Source organism: Cheilinus undulatus, linkage group 8 (genome assembly GCF_018320785.1).
Source record: "Cheilinus undulatus linkage group 8, ASM1832078v1, whole genome shotgun sequence".
NCBI classification, from domain to species: domain Eukaryota; kingdom Metazoa; phylum Chordata; class Actinopteri; order Labriformes; family Labridae; genus Cheilinus; species Cheilinus undulatus.
The window spans coordinates 54392908-54410495 of NC_054872.1; the positions used below are offsets into that span (position 1 = coordinate 54392908).

The following is a 17588-nucleotide window of genomic DNA, read 5'->3' on the forward strand; positions in this document are numbered from 1 at the left end:
CTCTGTCTCAGAGTTTCAGTCTTGTTTTTTATGTTTTAGCAGCAGGCGACATAACGGTGGTGTGTTTGTGTGTCCAGGTGCAGTGGCCGTGTATAAACCCCAAATATCGAGTGAAGAAGAAGAACTACAAGAACTCTGGGATCGTCATCCTGAACCAGTGCAAGGTAACCAGTTTTCAAAAGTTCCCTACAGAGTCCCAAAGGTATTGTCCTGGCATTAGTCGGCCATTCTGGGCCTCTTAGATTCCTACAGAGTCCCAAAGGTGTTCTCCTGGCATTAGTCGGCCATTCTGGGCCTCTTAGATTCCTACAGAGTCCCAAAGGTGTTCTCCTGGCATTAGTCGGCCATTCTGGGCCTCTTAGATTCCTACAGAGTCCCAAAGGTGTTCTCCTGGCATTAGTCGGCCATTCTGGGCCTCTATAGATTCCTACAGAGTCCCAAAGGTGTTCTCCTGGCATTAGTCGGCCATTCTGGGCCTCTACCACAGCGGAGGATCCAGGAGTTTAGATCTGATGGTGACCGATACGCAGATGATACTCAGATAGATGTCGCTGTCTCGTCTGTGAAGAAGCCAAACAAACATTTTTTAAAAACAGTACTTCTCAACCTTTTCAGCCTGCAACCCCAAAATAAAGCTTCCAGAGACCGGCTCCCCCACTGGACCTGAAGGTGGTTGAACAGCCGTGGTTATTCTAGAACAGTCATGTGGAGAAAAGGCCGTCCATGATTGGGGATAAAGGGGAGAGGTTTCTGGCGCCCAGCCAAACTGGGGGCCAGAAAAACCATGGTCCAATGTGGAGTTAAGCTGTGATAACCATATTTTATCTTTAACCTGATGAACCAGTCTTTTCAGAGAAACAATTCTTTTTAAGCATTTGTGGAGTAAAAAGCCTTCTTAAAAATGTAAATCCCTTTTGTTAAAAAATGATTAAAATGGTTCAAAAATGGCTAAAAAGGGGTTAATAATGGAAAAAGGTGGACAAGGTGGTGAAGTTGGATTTTAAAAGTATCAGAAATGGGTTAGAAGTGGCAAAGATTAGATTAAAATGGCTAGAAAGGTAAAAATTGGTTAAAGTGGCAAAATGGGCAGAAATAGTCGTAAAAATGAGTAAAAATGGGGCTGAAATGGCTTTAAATTTGCAAAAATGGATGGAAGCTTGGTAAAATGGTATGAAAAATTCATATAAACTGGCAATAAAGGGTTAACTGAGAAAGAAAAAATAGGCAGAAATTGGTTGGCAGTGTGATGTTTTTAAAGGAGGTCTGAGAGTTTTAGTGTGCCTAGGTGGCGCTAGAGAGCCCAGTTTGGCATGTTTGGGGTTATTTTTTTCATTTTATCAAATTTTTCACCAAATCTGAGGTGTGTGCCAATTTTGGTGAGTTTTTGAGCGTGTTTAGGGGTCAAATTAAGGGTTAAAAAGCTTGTGAAATAATAAGAAGAAAGAAACGGAGCAGATGCAACAGCGTCCCTAAAAACACCCCAAAAATATTCTTAGTTTTTTTAGGACATCTGGAGACCACCTCTCAGTGACTCACGACCCCCAGGGGGGTCCCAACCCCAAGGTTGAGAACCACTGCTTTAAAACTCCCAAAGCTTTGCTGGATGATGGAGAATAGATTCCTCCGTCACAGATCAGAGGAATGAAGCAGCCGGTAGAGGGATGGTCTGACTGATGGTTGATCTGCTGGTGGAGCTTCTGTCGTCACAGGCTGACGTTACCCAGACTGATACTTCTGCTGTTTTTAAACCTTCCTTTCAGTTCTGAGAAGGTTTCTGCAGGCTGACAGCTCAGATCTTTCATATTTAATAAAGGCTCAGCACATTTATCACTGCCGTCAGACGTCTCTCCTGATGCTGAAACTAATTTGTCAGCGCTCAGAGTGAGAGTAGACCTGAGGACAGCAGGGTTAGCACGCGGCGCTGTCTCTAATGTGGAGGCTGATCAGGATCTGAAGAGCTCCACAGAATCACTCACAGGATGAATTTCCTCCTAAATGTGCTCTTTCAGTCCCAGTGTCCCCTGGCTGCATCATTTCCAGACGCTTCCTTGTAGTTCTTCAGCAGCCATTAAACCCTGTTTTTCTGCAGCTCGGATGGAGCTGCTCCTCTCTGCTCCTCTTATTTTCCAGGCTGACGGCGGCGTCTAGCGGGCAGGCTGTTACAGAAACCAATTATGTGGTGCTGAGCAGCCCGACTAACCTGACATTTCCTGCCAGACGAGGCTGAACGGCGCTCAGACACCGAGCGAGAGCACGAGGGGAGTCTGGGGAATCCCGCCGCCGAGCGAAAGCCGGTTCACATTTAGCCTGATGACACTCGACACACGAGGAGCTCCCGCTTCCAAAGCAGTTAGCGGCCGTTAGAGAAGAGCGACGCGGATCGACGCGTAGAGAAACACGGGAACAAATGAGTGAGCGGCTGTGACGGCCGCCGGCTCATCTGCACTGATGAAGGGGGGAGTGTGAGAGGAGGCGGGAAAATGAACGCCAACCGTTGTTAAAGTGCAGCAGCAGAGCGGTGTGACAGAATGAGAGCAGGGTCAGAGGTCAGCATCCATCCTGAGACGCCGCTCTGGCCTCCTTACATCCTAAACCAGCTGAGATCTCATTCTGTCACCGCAGCCGGGACAGATTACCTGGGGGGCGGGGCATAGTCACCAGCCCAGGTAAGGACCCAGAATGAGGTACTGGTCTAGATGAAAGACTAAAGGACGTCTGATATTTGTGTCCTGGTCTCAGTCCTAGACTCCTCTAGACTCTGGTCTCAATCCTAGACTCCTCTAGACTCTGGTCTCAATCCTAGACTCCTCCAGACTCTGGTCTCAGTCCTAGACTCCTCTAGACTCTGGTCTCAGTCCTAGACTCCTCCAGACTCTGGTCTCAGTCCTAGACTCCTCCAGACTCTGGTCTAAATCCTAGACTCCTCTAGACTCTGGTCTCAATCCTAGACTCCTCCAGACTCTGGTCTCAGTCCTAGACTCCTCCAGACTCTGGTCTCAGTCCTGTTGTAGGAGGTCTGAAAGTCCTCAGTGATCTGGGTCAGTTCCTGTCCAGGTAGACCAGGTCCCCTGTGGTAGATGTCCTTCTTTCTGAAGTGTAGGGATCAGAGCTGATGGATGTAGAAATGTTCTACATTTCTGCAGCGCCACCTAGTTCTCTGTTGTTGTTGGGCTTTATTAGGAGCTGTTCTCTGTTGTTGTTGGGCTTTATTAGGAGCTGTTCTCTGTTGTTGTTGGGCTTTATTAGGAGCTGTTCTCTGTTGTTGGGCTTTATTAGGAGCTGTTCTCTGTTGTTGGGCTTTATTAGGAGCTGTTCTCTGTTGTTGGGCTTTATTAGGAGCTGTTCTCTGTTGTTGGGCTTTATTAGGAGCTGTTCTCTGTTGTTGGGCTTTATTAGGAGCTGTTCTCTGTTGTTGTTGGGCTTTATTAGGAGCTGTTCTCTGTTGTTGTTGGGCTTTATTAGGAGCTGTTCTCTGTTGTTGGGCTTTATTAGGAGCTGTTCTCTGTTGTTGTTGGGCTTTATTAGGAGCTGTTCTCTGTTGTTGTTGGGCTTTATTAGGAGCTGTTCTCTGTTGTTGTTGGGCTTTATTAGGAGCTGTTCTCTGTTGTTGTTGGGCTTTATTAGGAGCTGTTCTCTGTTGTTGGGCTTTATTAGGAGCTGTTCTCTGTTGTTGTTGGGCTTTATTAGGAGCTGTTCTCTGTTGTTGTTGGGCTTTATTAGGAGCTGTTCTCTGTTGTTGGGCTTTATTAGGAGCTGTTCTCTGTTGTTGGGCTTTATTAGGAGCTGTTCTCTGTTGTTGGGCTTTATTAGGAGCTGTTCTCTGTTGTTGTTGGGCTTTATTAGGAGCTGTTCTCTGTTGTTGTTGGGCTTTATTAGGAGCTGTTCTCTGTTGTTGTTGGGCTTTATTAGGAGCTGTTCTCTGTTGTTGGGCTTTATTAGGAGCTGTTCTCTGTTGTTGTTGGGCTTTATTAGGAGCTGTTCTCTGTTGTTGTTGGGCTTTATTAGGAGCTGTTCTCTGTTGTTGTTGGGCTTTATTAGGAGCTGTTCTCTGTTGTTGGGCTTTATTAGGAGCTGTTCTCTGTTGTTGTTGGGCTTTATTAGGAGCTGTTCTCTGTTGTTGGGCTTTATTAGGAGCTGTTCTCTGTTGTTGTTGGGCTTTATTAGGAGCTGCTGCTCTCCTCTTCCTCTCCCTTCCTTCTATATGAATGCATTTTTCTTTTTCTCACATTATGGTGTGTTTCCATGAAGATCAGGGGGCGGGAGGAGGTCGGCACCCCCATCATCTAACGAGCGAGTGGATGCTGCTTTCCTCAGGAGGAAGGAGGGGGCGGCGGTTAGCAGGTTGATGATGATAGCAGCGGACTGCGGCGGGTTATTGGACTTAGAAAAGGATAATAATCTTTATGGCTTATATCCAAACGTGATTATACATCTGTGCTTGTTTGGAGCTCCAGCAGGGTCTGACCCGGCCCTCGGCTCAGAAGCGTCTGTTTTACAGTTGACCCTGAAGGCCACATCACTGATCAGACTGATGTTTAATTCTACTTTCTTCTGAAAGAAACCAGAAGCTGAAATGTAGACGGAGGTTTTTATGTTTCAGTGTATTTATGAGTCGATCTGTCAGGAACAGTACAGAAGCAGGAAAGCACCAGAATCTGACAGGAGAGCAGGTCTGAGGGGGGTTAGGGTCTATGCAGGGTTAGGGTCTGAGGGGGGTTAGGGTCTGTGCAGGGTAAGGGTCTGAGGGGGGTTAGGGTCTGTGCAGGGTAAGGGTCTGAGGGGGGTTAGGGTCTGTGCAGGGTAAGGGTCTGAGGGGGGTTAGGGTCTTTGCAGGGTAAGGGTCTGAGGGGGGTTAGGGTCTGTGCAGGGTAAGGGTCTGAGGGGGGTTAGGGTCTATGCAGGGTTAGGGTCTATGCAGGGTAAGGGTCTGAGGGGGGTTAGGGTCTGTGCAGGGTAAGGGTCTGAGGGGGTTAGGGTCTGTGCAGGGTAAGGGTCTGAGGGGGGTTAGGGTCTGTGCAGGGTAAGGGTCTGAGGGGGGTTAGGGTCTGTGCAGGGTAAGGGTCTGAGGGGGGTTAGGGTCTATGCAGGGTAAGGGTCTGAGGGGGGTTAGGGTCTATGCAGGGTAAGGGTCTGAGGGGGGTTAGGGTCTATGCAGGGTAAGGGTCTGAGGGGGGTAAGGGTCTGTGCAGGGTAAGGGTCTGAGGGGGGTTAGGGTCTATGCAGGGTAAGGGTCTGAGGGGGTTACGGTCAGTGCAGGGTAAGGGTCTGAGGGGGGTTAGGGTCTATGCAGGGGTAGGGTCTATGCCGGGTAAGGGTCTGAGGGGGGTTAGGGGCTGTGCAGGGTAAGGGGCGGTGGGGGGTTAGGGTCTGTGCAGGGTAAGGGTCTGAGGGGGGTTAGGGTCTATGCAGGGTAAGGGTCTGAGGGGGGTTAGGGTCTGTGCAGGGTAAGGGTCTGAGCGGGGTTCGGGTCTGAGCTGGGTACGGGTCTGAGGGGGGTAAGGGTCTGTGCAGGGTAAGGGTCTATGCAGGGTAAGGGTCTGAGGGGGGTTAGGGTCTGTGCAGGGTAAGGGTCTGAGGGGGGTTAGGGTCTATGCAGGGTAAGGGTCTGAGGGGGGTAAGGGTCTGTGCAGGGTAAGGGTCTGAGGGGGGTTAGGGTCTATGCAGGGTAAGGGTCTGAGGGGGTTAGGGTCTGTGCAGGGTAAGGGTCTGAGGGGGGTTAGGGTCTATGCAGGGTTAGGGTCTATGCAGGGTAAGGGTCTGAGGGGGGTTAGGGTCTGTGCAGGGTAAGGGTCTGAGGGGGGTTAGGGTCTATGCAGCGTAAGGGTCTGAGCAGGGTAAGGGTCTGAGCAGGGTAAGGGTCTGTGCAGGGTAAGGGTCTGAGGGGGGTTAGGGTCTATGCAGGGTAAGGGTCTGAGCAGGGTTAGGGTCTGAGCAGGGTAAGGGTCTATGCAGGGTAAGGGTCTGAGGGGGGTTAGGGTCTATGCAGGGTAAGGGTCTGAGCAGGGTTAGGGTCTGAGCAGGGTTAGGGTCTAGGCAGGGTTAGGGTCTATGCAGGGTAAGGGTCTGAGCAGGGTAAGGGTCTATGCAGGGTTAGGGTCTATGCAGGGTTAGGGTCTGAGCAGGGTAAGGGTCTAAGCAGGGTAAGGGTCTAAGCAGGGTAAGGGTCTATGTAAAGAGGAGTGAAGTCTGAGCACGCTCAGAGAGTGTGAAGGCATAAATATTTAAATATTCATGTTCCTGACTCCGCCTTCTCTCTGCAGATCATCAAGATGCACTCGTTCCTGGACTACATCATGGGAGGCTGTCAGATCCAGTTTACGGTGAGTCCCACATCCAGGTCATATTCAGGTCCACTTCCTGCCTCATGCTCCCATCAGGAGAACACTTCCTGTTTCCTTGTTGTGTCCCAGTTCAGTCCAGCAGCAGTAACTGGGATGTGACCAGTTTAACCAGCTCTGTGACTCTCTACGGGAGAATTCTGAAACCAAGCGGCGTTCCCTCTTTGGACACGATGTTCAAACCCAGCTCAGGTGTCAGCTTCCTGTCAACAGGACCCTGGAGTTCATTAGCAGTGAGGGCGCCATCTACCCAACAATCTCAGAGTCCTCAGCGTCCTCAGAGTCCTCAGAGTCCTCAGAGTCCTCAGCGTCCTCAGAGTCCTCAGAGTCCTCAGCGTCCTCAGAGTCCTCAGAGTCCTCAGCGTCCTCAGAGTCCTCAGAGTCCTCAGAGTCCTCAGAGTCCTCAGCGTCCTCAGAGTCCTCAGAGTCCTCAGCGTCCTCAGAGTCCTCAGAGTCCTCAGCGTCCTCAGAGTCCTCAGAGTCCTCAGCGTCCTCAGAGTCCTCAGAGTCGTGTCACATGACTCACCAGTATGGACTGGTTCAACAACTGGTTTAATCCTCAGAATTGTACCCAGCAGGGGGGCTGAACATATTTTCACCTGCCAGCAGGAGGCAGAGGAAACAGAGAACCACCACTGTGGAGGATCTGAGGACCAGAGAAGTCCTTCAGCATTTCATCAGTGTGGATCAATACATCCTATAGGTGATCAGTAATCAATCAGATCAATAGAGGGTCAAAACCTCCATCAACTCCATGATCAGATATCATTTCATACTGTGTAGCACTGGTTTGATTGTCTATTAAACCATATAGATTAGGTTGAGATGGTTTAGTTTTTATCCTGTGGTTTAATTTCCTGTGTGCTTATCATATCCTATCATTTAGTTTGATTGTTGTCCTTTTAGTTTTGTTTTCTTTTGTTTCTTTGTTCATTTCCTATTGTTTTGTTAGTACCCTTTCATAACGTGGCTATTTGATTTTATTTTGTTTAATTTGATTTAATTTTATTTTGTTTTATTTGATTTGATTTGATTTAATTTAATTTTGTTTTTTTTATTTTGTTTAATTTGATTCAATTTTATTTTGTTTTATTTGATTTGATTTGATTTAATTTAATTTTGTTTTATTTTGTTTTATTTGTTTTATTTTGTCTAATTTAATTAAATCTTTGTTTTTTTGTTTGATTTAATTTAATTTTGTTTTATTTTGTTTTATTTGTTTTATTTTGTGTAATTTAATTAAATCTTTGTTTATTTTGTTTGATTTAATTTAATTTGGTTTTATTTTGGTTTATTTTATTTTGTTTAATTTAATTTAAATATTTTTTGGTTTATTTTATTTTGTTAGTTGAGTGTAGTCCAATTTATTTAGTTTTTTACCGTAACTTGTGGTTTCATCTTACCTTATTCTATTATTTCATTTCTTATTCTTATGTTTGGTTTCAGATCATTTTGCACCTTTCTTTCTTTTATTTTCTTTGTATTGTTTCATATTTTGTTTTGTTTCATTTTGCTTCTTTTTGTTTTAACACGATTCTCCTTTTGTACACCCCTATCACCCAGTCAGGCAGGGTTTGGACTGTGATGTACACCCCTATCACCCAGTCAGGCAGGGTTTGGACTGTGATGTCACATACCTGTTAGCTCCATCGTTGCCACCTGATGAACCTCCTGATGTGACTGTCTGTCTGATTTCTGATCCCTCTCTCTGCTTCACCATGAATCAGTCTCTCTGTCCTCCACCTCAGCATCCACCTAAGGGTTCAAGCAGATGTTAAACATGTGATGTCTCTCCTCCAATCAGAGATGTGGAACTAATCTATAAGAGGAGAACCCAACATTCTGTAGCTCTAATCCAACATTCTGCTGCTGTAACCTAACATTCTGCTGCTCCAACCCAACATTCTGCTGCTCCACCCCAACATTCTGCTGCTCCACCCCAACATTCTGCTGCTCCAACCCAACATTCTGCTGCTCCAACCCAATATTCTGCTGCTCCAACCCAACATTCTGCTGCTCCACCCCAACATTCTGCTGCTCTAATCCAACATTCTGCTGCTGTAACCTAACATTCTGCTGCTCCAACCCAACATTCTGCTGCTCCAACCCAACATTCTGCTGCTCCACCCCAACATTCTGCTGCTCCAACCCAACATTCTGCTGCTCCAACCCAACATTCTGCTGCTCCACCCCAACATTCTGCTGCTCTAATCCAACATTCTGCTGCTGTAACCTAACATTCTGCTGCTCCAACCTAACATTCTGCTGCTCCAACCTAACATTCTGCTGCTCCAACCCAATATTCTGCTGCTCCACCCCAACATTCTGCTGCTCTAATCCAACATTCTGCTGCTCCATCCCAACATTCTGCTGCTCTAATCCAACATTCTGCTGCTGTAACCTAACATTCTGCTGCTGTAACCCAACATTCTGCTGCTGTAACCCAACATTCTGCTGCTGTGACCTAACATTCTGCTGCTCCAACCCAACATTCTGCTGCTCCAACCCAACATTCTGCTGCTGTAACCCAACATTCTGCTGCTCTAACCCAACATTCTGCTGTTCTAACCTAACATTCTGCTACTCCAACCCAACATTCTGCTGCTCTAACCTAACATTCTGCAGCTCTGACCCAACATTCTGCTGCTCCAACCGAACATTCTGCTGCTCTAACCTAACATTCTGCTGCTGTAACCTAACATTCTGCTGCTCCAACCCAACATTCTGCTGCTCTAACCTAACATTCTGCTGCTGTAACCCAACATTCTGCTGCTGTAACCCAACATTCTGCTGCTGTGACCTAACATTCTGCTGCTCCAACCCAACATTCTGCTGCTCCAACCCAACATTCTGCTGCTGAAACCCAACATTCTGCTGCTCTAACCCAACATTCTGCTGTTCTAACCTAACATTCCGCTGTTCCAACCCAACATTCTGCTGCTCTAACCTAACATTCTGCAGCTCTGACCCAACATTCTGCTGCTCCAACCGAACATTCTGCTGCTCTAACCTAACATTCTGCTGCTGTAACCTAACATTCTGCTGCTCCAACCCAACATTCTGCTGCTCCAACCTAACATTCTGCTGCTGTAACCCAACATTCTGCTGCTGTAACCCAACATTCTGCTGCTGTGACCTAACATTCTGCTGCTCCAACCCAACATTCTGCTGCTCCAACCCAACATTCTGCTGCTGTAACCCAACATTCTGTTGCTCTAACCCAACATTCTGCTGTTCTAACCTAACATTCTGCTGCTCCGACCCAACATTCTGCTGCTCTAACCTAACATTCTGCAGCTCTGACCCAACATTCTGCTGCTCCAACCAAACATTCTGCTGCTCTAACCTAACATTCTGCTGCTGTAACCTAACATTCTGCAGCTCTAACCTAACATTCTGCTGCTCTAACCTAACATTCTGCTGCTCCAACCCAACATTCTGCTGCTCTAACCCAACATTCTGCTGCTCCAACCCAACATTCTGCTGCTCCAACCTAACATTCTGCTGCTCCAACCCAACATTCTGCTGCTGTAACCTAACATTCTGCTGCTCCAACCCAACATTCTGCTGCTCCAACCCAACATTCTGCTGCTCTAACCTAACATTCTGCTACTCCAACCCAACATTTTTGCTGCTCCAACCCAACATTCTGCTGCTCTAACCTAACATTCTGCTGCTGTAACCCAACATTCTGCTGCTCCAACCCAACATTCTGCTGCTGTAACCCAACATTCTGCTGCTGTAACCTAACATTCTGCTGCTCCAACCTAACATTCTGCTGCTCCAACCTAACATTCTGCTGCTCTAACCCAACATTCTGCTGCTGTAACCCAACATTCTGCTGCTCCAACCTAACATTCTGCTGCTCTAACCCAACATTCTGCTGCTGTAACCCAACATTCTGCTGCTCCAACCTAACATTCTGCTGCTCTAACCCAACATTCTGCTGCTGTAACCCAACATTCTGCTGCTCCAACCTAACATTCTGCTGCTCTAACCCAACATTCTGCTGCTCCAACCCAACATTCTGCTGCTCCAACCTAACATTCTGCTGCTCCAACCCAACATTCTGCTGCTCCAACCTAACATTCTGCTGCTCTAACCCAACATTCTGCTGCTGTAACCCAACATTCTGCTGCTGTAACCCAACATTCTGCTGCTGTAACCCAACATTCTGCTGCTCCAACCTAACATTCTGCTGCTCCAACCTAACATTCTGCTGCTCTAACCCAACATTCTGCTGCTGTAACCCAACATTCTGCTGCTCCAACCTAACATTCTGCTGCTCTAACCCAACATTCTGCTGCTGTAACCCAACATTCTGCTGCTCCAACCTAACATTCTGCTGCTGTAACCCAACATTCTGCTGCTGTAACCCAACATTCTGCTGCTGTAACCCAACATTCTGCTGCTCCAACCTAACATTCTGCTGCTCCAACCTAACATTCTGCTGCTCTAACCCAACATTCTGCTGCTGTAACCCAACATTCTGCTGCTCCAACCTAACATTCTGCTGCTCTAACCCAACATTCTGCTGCTGTAACCCAACATTCTGCTGCTCCAACCTAACATTCTGCTGCTGTAACCCAACATTCTGCTGCTGTAACCCAACATTCTGCTGCTCCAACCTAACATTCTGCTGCTCCAACCTAACATTCTGCTGCTCCAACCTAACATTCTGCTGCTCTAACCTAACATTCTGCTGCTGTAACCCAACATTCTGCTGCTCCAACCTAACATTCTGCTGCTCTAACCCAACATTCTGCTGCTGTAACCCAACATTCTGCTGCTCCAACCTAACATTCTGCTGCTGTAACCCAACATTCTGCTGCTCCAACCTAACATTCTGCTGCTGTAACCTAACATTCTGCTGCTCCAACCTAACATTCTGCTGCTGTAACCCAACATTCTGCTGCTGTAACCCAACATTCTGCTGCTGTAACCCAACATTCTGCTGCTCCAACCTAACATTCTGCTGCTCTAACCCAACATTCTGCTGCTGTAACCTAACATTCTGCTGCTCTAACCTAACATTCTTCTGCTGTAACCCAACATTCTGCTGCTCCAACCTAACATTCTGCTGCTCTAACCCAACATTCTGCTGCTCCAACCCAACATTCTGCTGCTCCAACCTAACATTCTGCTGCTGTAACCCAACATTCTGCTGCTCCAACCTAACATTCTGCTGCTCTAACCCAACATTCTGCTGCTGTAACCTAACATTCTGCTGCTCTAACCTAACATTCTGCTGCTGTAACCCAACATTCTGCTGCTGTAACCCAACATTCTGCTGCTGTAACCCAACATTCTGCTGCTCCAACCTAACATTCTGCTGCTCTAACCCAACATTCTGCTGCTCCAACCCAACATTCTGCTGCTCTAACCTAACATTCTGCTGCTGTAACCCAACATTCTGCTGCTCCAACCTAACATTCTGCTGCTCTAACCCAACATTCTGCTGCTCCAACCTAACATTCTGCTGCTCCAACCTAACATTCTGCTGCTCTAACCCAACATTCTGCTGCTCCAACCTAACATTCTGCTGCTCCAACCTAACATTCTGCTGCTCTAACCCAACATTCTGCTGCTCCAACCTAACATTCTGCTGCTGTAACCCAACATTCTGCTGCTGTAACCCAACATTCTGCTGCTGTAACCCAACATTCTGCTGCTCCAACCTAACATTCTGCTGCTCTAACCCAACATTCTGCTGCTCCAACCCAACATTCTGCTGCTCTAACCTAACATTCTGCTGCTGTAACCCAACATTCTGCTGCTCCAACCTAACATTCTGCTGCTCTAACCCAACATTCTGCTGCTCCAACCTAACATTCTGCTGCTCCAACCTAACATTCTGCTGCTCTAACCCAACATTCTGCTGCTCCAACCTAACATTCTGCTGCTCCAACCTAACATTCTGCTGCTCAAACCTAACATTCTCAGACTCTGACAGTGGTCTTAGGTGTTGTTTAAAGTCTCGTTGTGTTCATTCCTGCAGTCGGAGAGGAGAAAAAAAAGAGAATTTGCTTGTTTTGAGTTTTTCACAGAGGTTTAGACCCCCGAGGGTCAGAGACTCTAACTTGGAAATAAATGAGAAGATTGAGTTCATGAATAAAAAAGGAGAGTCTCTCTGCAGCAGCGTGTCCAATCAGCTGTTAGTTTGTCACTTCCTGTTGTCTCCAGAGAAAACCAAACATCTGAAGGTTATTTTAGTCCTCATTGAGGAGGAAAAGTCTCTGCCATTGATGGGATTTATATTTACAACCTCATGGACGGGGTTTTACACACAACAGCACTGTCCTAGTTTTACATTAAAGAGCGCCACACAGGGACTAATTCTGCTCTCTGATTGGTCGTCTCATCTCCAGGTAGCAATCGACTTCACGGCGTCTAACGGCGACCCTCGTAACAGCTGCTCTCTGCACTACATCCACCCGTACCAGCCCAACGAGTACCTGAAGGCTCTGGTGGCGGTGGGGGAGATCTGCCAGGACTACGACAGGTCAGTCTCAACCAATCAGATGATCCGATCTCTCTGATGTCATCTCAGTCTGCCCTTTCAGTGTATTCTGTTCTCCAGAACTTTCCCTTTATTTCTGCTCTTCTGCCTCTCTTGATTTTTGGGCTGTTAGGGTTTTATCAGCTACTAACGACCTCTTATTCCTCAGTGGAGCCAGCAGCCAATCAGAAGTAATCTCTTTGCTTTGTACTGAAGTAGTGTCAGCCTGACTGAGCTCGTCATCTCCTGCTGTCAGCCAATCACAGCCCCTCCTCCTCCACCGTCTGCTTTCTCTCTCTTCTCACAGCGACAAAATGTTCCCGGCGTTTGGCTTCGGGGCTCAGATCCCTCCTGACTACAAGGTAATTTAACTGCTCAGCTCGCCGTTTCTCCCAGCATGCTCTCTGTCAGCGGGGGGGGGGGGGGGGGCCGACCGTGCTAGGCGGCTGTGATTAGAAGCCGACCTCCTCCTCATTGTCACCCCGGGGTTTCTGACTCAGTTGTACTTCTCCTAACAGGAGGCCGGTCTGATGCTGCATTCACAGCCGTCTGTAAAAAGTGCTGATTACTCTCCAAGTCTCTGATTCAGCCACCAGGATGTTAAACTTAGACCTGTGTGGGGTTTACTATCGCACGTGCTCATAGACTTACAGACATTACAGTTAGGCTGCCGTCCACTAGTTTGATACGATAAAAATATCAGAGTTCACACGGATGCAGAGAAAAGACAGAAGACATAAAACTAACAGGGGGAGCCATCCTGTCCCAGCATTTTTGGCTCAGCTTGCTCCTTCTTGCCCATTCCAGTTCATGCAGAATGAAGCCATGCATAGAAAACCACATAGAGCTTTACCAGGCTGGTGACCTCAGACTCTGGGACCTGGATTTACAAATGAAAACAGGACTTTGGACTACTGAGACCACAACAGACCAGTTCTCTTTCTCCTTAGTCCAAACTCTGATGATGTCTGTGGTTCAGGATTGGCTCCACACTAAGTCCATGTCCTGACCTTCAGCAGTGACCTTCTGTGGCTTACCCTCCTTAAGAATCTCTGATACAACCTCTGAGAACAGCCTGACCTTTCACCTTTGACCTTCTGTGGCTTACCCTCCTTGTGGAGGTTGTCGTTGAGAAATCCAGAGACCAGGATTTTCTGAGATGCAGCTATATTAAGTCAGTTCATTTTTTCCAGGAATGACAAACAGAAGAAGACATACGAATGTTTTTCCTCCTAGTCTTTGATAAAACACGGCTTTCATCCCTTGAATATGAAGTGAATGCAGCATCCTCCATCACTGATTGGCTCGTTCTCCTCCTCCATCACTGTCTGGAGTCCAGCTCCACCTTCAAACAGTGAATTAAGAGGAGCCTGGTGAAAGCCCCTCAGCTGCTGTGATTAAACATGTAGAAGAAGAAATAAGCCCAGAGGATGAGGAGTGATGAAGATGGAGAGAGTTCTTATATCATTGTATGTTTTTTGAAGCTCACATCAAACATTCATCCTCTCCCTCTCTCTTTAGGTGTCCCATGATTTTGCAGTGAATTTCAACGAGGAGAACCCGGAGTGTGCAGGTATTTGCTTTGATTTCTCTTCTCACTTTGAAAAAAAGGAGAAAATCGACTCGAATAGTTTATAGTGAGCTTCTGAAGCCCAGCTCACAGCGAGGGCTTTGATCTGAGAATTAGTTTGGCGGTGACGAGGCTGCAGGTCGAATCTGCTCCATCGGCGAGGGGCGAATAATGACAGAGGAGATGAGGACAACTGCAGGTGACTCTAGATCACAGCCTCATTTAAGAACTATGGATCTGATTCTGCAGGATGACAATCCCAGTTAGGCCTCAGCTTCGGGCTCCTTTGTCTCATGTCTTTAAGAAAGCATAGTTGGAACTGGATATCTTTATTTTTGAAGTCTGCAGCTTTTAGGAGGATCATTTTTACTCCAATCCCAGTGATAATCCTCAATGTTCAATTTTTAAACCACTGAATCCAGTTAAGGCCAGTGTCTCAGGGCTGGCTACACAATTAACAAAGCTGGACCAATTTTAGGCCAACACTGGGCCCACTAAACGTCTGCAGATTAGTCCCACAGCACCTTATAGTTTGAAAAACTCACACACAAAGTCAAAGTGTCCCTTTGAGGACATCCCAATGTCTCAGAATGAAGGGTCAAAACTCAGACGTCAAAGCATCTGGTGTCAGGTAAAAAGGTGTCAGGTCTCAGTGATAAAAGGTGTCAATTCTGAGGTAAAAAGGTTTCAGGTCTTGGGGTTAAAGGTGTCAGGTCTCAGGTAAAAAGGTGTCAGGTCTCAGAGTGGCTATAGGCCAGTGTTTTGTACCCATTTTCCAGGAGGTTTTGGCCCACCTCAGCTCCGCCTCTTTGTTTCTATCGTTGAATAAAGTTCAGTAGTAGTTTCTTAAGCTGCCATTGATGGGCCTTCTGTCCTTCTTCAGTTATGACGGCCTCAGACATCAGCTCTTCTTTACGTCTGTCCTGGCTTTAATGTCTCACTCCTGAGTTTTCTGTTCTGTGGTTCCTCTCCCCCCGCCGTCTTTCTGCTCAGAGAGAGAGAGAGTGACGCTATTTAGCCACCGCTCTCACCTTCTCGTGCTAAAGGTCATTGATCATTGGAGAGTCTCTTACACATACACTATTAATTTACACCTGGAGAGTGTGTGTGAAGGAGAATGTTACCTACAGACATCAAATCAGATCAGAGCTGCCTCCAGGCATGCTGGGATGTCTCTTAACACATCCTGAGAGTGAAATTGACCTCCTGGATCTTTGTTTCTGCTTGATTGTGGAGGAAAGTTTGAAAAAACATTTAAGGATGTCATGGTTATTACCTGTAAAGTAGGGATGGTTTGGGACTCTCTGGTATCATCCAATCAAACCAGAAGCTCTGGTTTCTGTTGTTTCTACTTCCTGACTCTGGTGTCAGCTGTTTTCTACTTCCTGACAATGGTTTCTGCTATTTTCTACTTCCTGACTCTGGTCTCTGCTGTTTCTACTTCCTGACTCTGGATTCTGGTGTTTCTACTTCCTGACTCTGGTTTCTGCTGTTTCTACTTCCTGACTCTGGATTCTGGTGTTTCTACTTCCTGATTCTGGTCTCTGCTGTTTCTACTTCCTGGCTCTGGATTCTGATGTTTCTACTTCCTGACTCTGGTTTCTGCTGTTTCTACTTCCTGACTCTGGTCTCTGCTGTTTCTACTTCCTGATTCTGGTCTCTGGATTCTGATGTTTCTACTTCCTGACTCTGGTCTCTGCTGTTTCTACTTCCTGACTCTGGATTCTGGTGTTTCTACTTCCTGATTCTGGTCTCTGCTGTTTCTACTTCCTGGCTCTGGATTCTGATGTTTCTACTTCCTGACTCTGGTTTCTGCTGTTTCTACTTCCTGACTCTGGATTCTGGTGTTTCTACTTCCTGATTCTGGTCTCTGCTGTTTCTACTCCCTGACTCTGGTCTATGGTGTTTCTACTTCCTGACTCTGGTTTCTGCTGTTTCTACTTCCTGACTCTGGATTCTGGTGTTTCTACTTCCTGATTCTGGTCTCTGCTGTTTCTACTCCCTGACTCTGGTCTATGGTGTTTCTACTTCCTGATTCTGGTCTCTGCTGTTTCTACTTCCTGGCTCTGGATTCTGATGTTTCTACTTCCTGACTCTGGTTTCTGCTGTTTCTACTTCCTGACTCTGGATTCTGGTGTTTCTACTTCCTGATTCTGGTCTCTGCTGTTTCTACTTCCTGGCTCTGGTCTCTGGTGTTTCTACTTCCTGACTCTGGTTTCTGATGTTTCTACTTCCTGACTCTGGTCTCTGCTGTTTCTACTTCCTGACTCTGGTTTCTGCTGTTTCTACTTCCTGACTCTGGTTTCTGGTGTTTCTACTTCCTGACTCTGGTTTCTGATGTTTCTACTTCCTGGCTCTGGTCTCTGCTGTTTCTACTTCCTGACTCTGGTCTCTGCTGTTTCTACTTCCTGACTGTGGTTTCTGCTGTTTCTACTTCCTGACTATGGTTTCTACTTCCTGACTCTGGTTTCTGGTGTTTCTACTTCCCTACTCTGGTTTCTGATGTTTCTACTTCCTGGCTCTGGTCTCTGCTGTTTCTACTTCCTGACTCTGGTTTCTGTTGTTTCTACTTCCTGACTCTAGTTTCTGCTGTTTCTACTTCCTGACTCTGGTTTCTGCTGTTTCTACTTCCTGACTGTGGTTTCTACTTCCTGTCTTTTGTCTGTTCAGGGATCCAGGGTGTGGTGGAGGCCTACCAGGCCTGCCTCCCTAAGCTGCAGCTCTACGGTCCCACCAACATCGCCCCCATCATCCAGAAGGTCGCCAACTCTGCCTCGCAGGAAGTCCACACCAAAGAGGCCATGGTATGAGCTCGAGCAGAGAAACATCATTTAGAGCTGCATCCTGATTGGCCAGCAGAGATCTGAGAGGAGACATCAGAGGCAGGAAAGTTTTTCTAAGTTTTGTTCAAATCGAAACGAGACAGTTTCTGTATGAAGTTACCAGCTCACTTCTCAGATGTTTCAGACTGTTGTTAAAGAAGAGGGGATGCTACACAGTGGTGAACATGGCCCTGTCCCTGCTTTTATGAGATGAAAACTAGTAAAAGTAGGGATTTAAAATGAGCTAATATTTTCCTGAAATGTTACAATGTCTCAGTTTAACATCTGATCTGTCGTTTCTGTTCTACTGTGAATCAAATATGAGTTTATGAGGGTTGACAATCATTGACCTCTGTTTT

The 17588-nt window shown here is 46.8% G+C and overlaps 1 protein-coding gene across 2 annotated transcripts in view; it reads left to right on the plus strand.

The window, feature by feature from the left end:
* Nucleotides 1-17588, plus strand: part of cpne4a (copine IVa) — a 128544-nt gene that overhangs the window by 102606 nt on the left and 8350 nt on the right. For both annotated transcript variants that reach the window (XM_041794477.1, XM_041794478.1), the window contains 6 exons: nt 78-164; nt 6261-6320; nt 12707-12840; nt 13145-13199; nt 14359-14410; nt 17078-17211. In XM_041794477.1, the coding sequence (XP_041650411.1) occupies nt 78-164; nt 6261-6320; nt 12707-12840; nt 13145-13199; nt 14359-14410; nt 17078-17211 (522 nt within the window). The remainder of the gene's footprint in view (nt 1-77; nt 165-6260; nt 6321-12706; nt 12841-13144; nt 13200-14358; nt 14411-17077; nt 17212-17588) is intronic.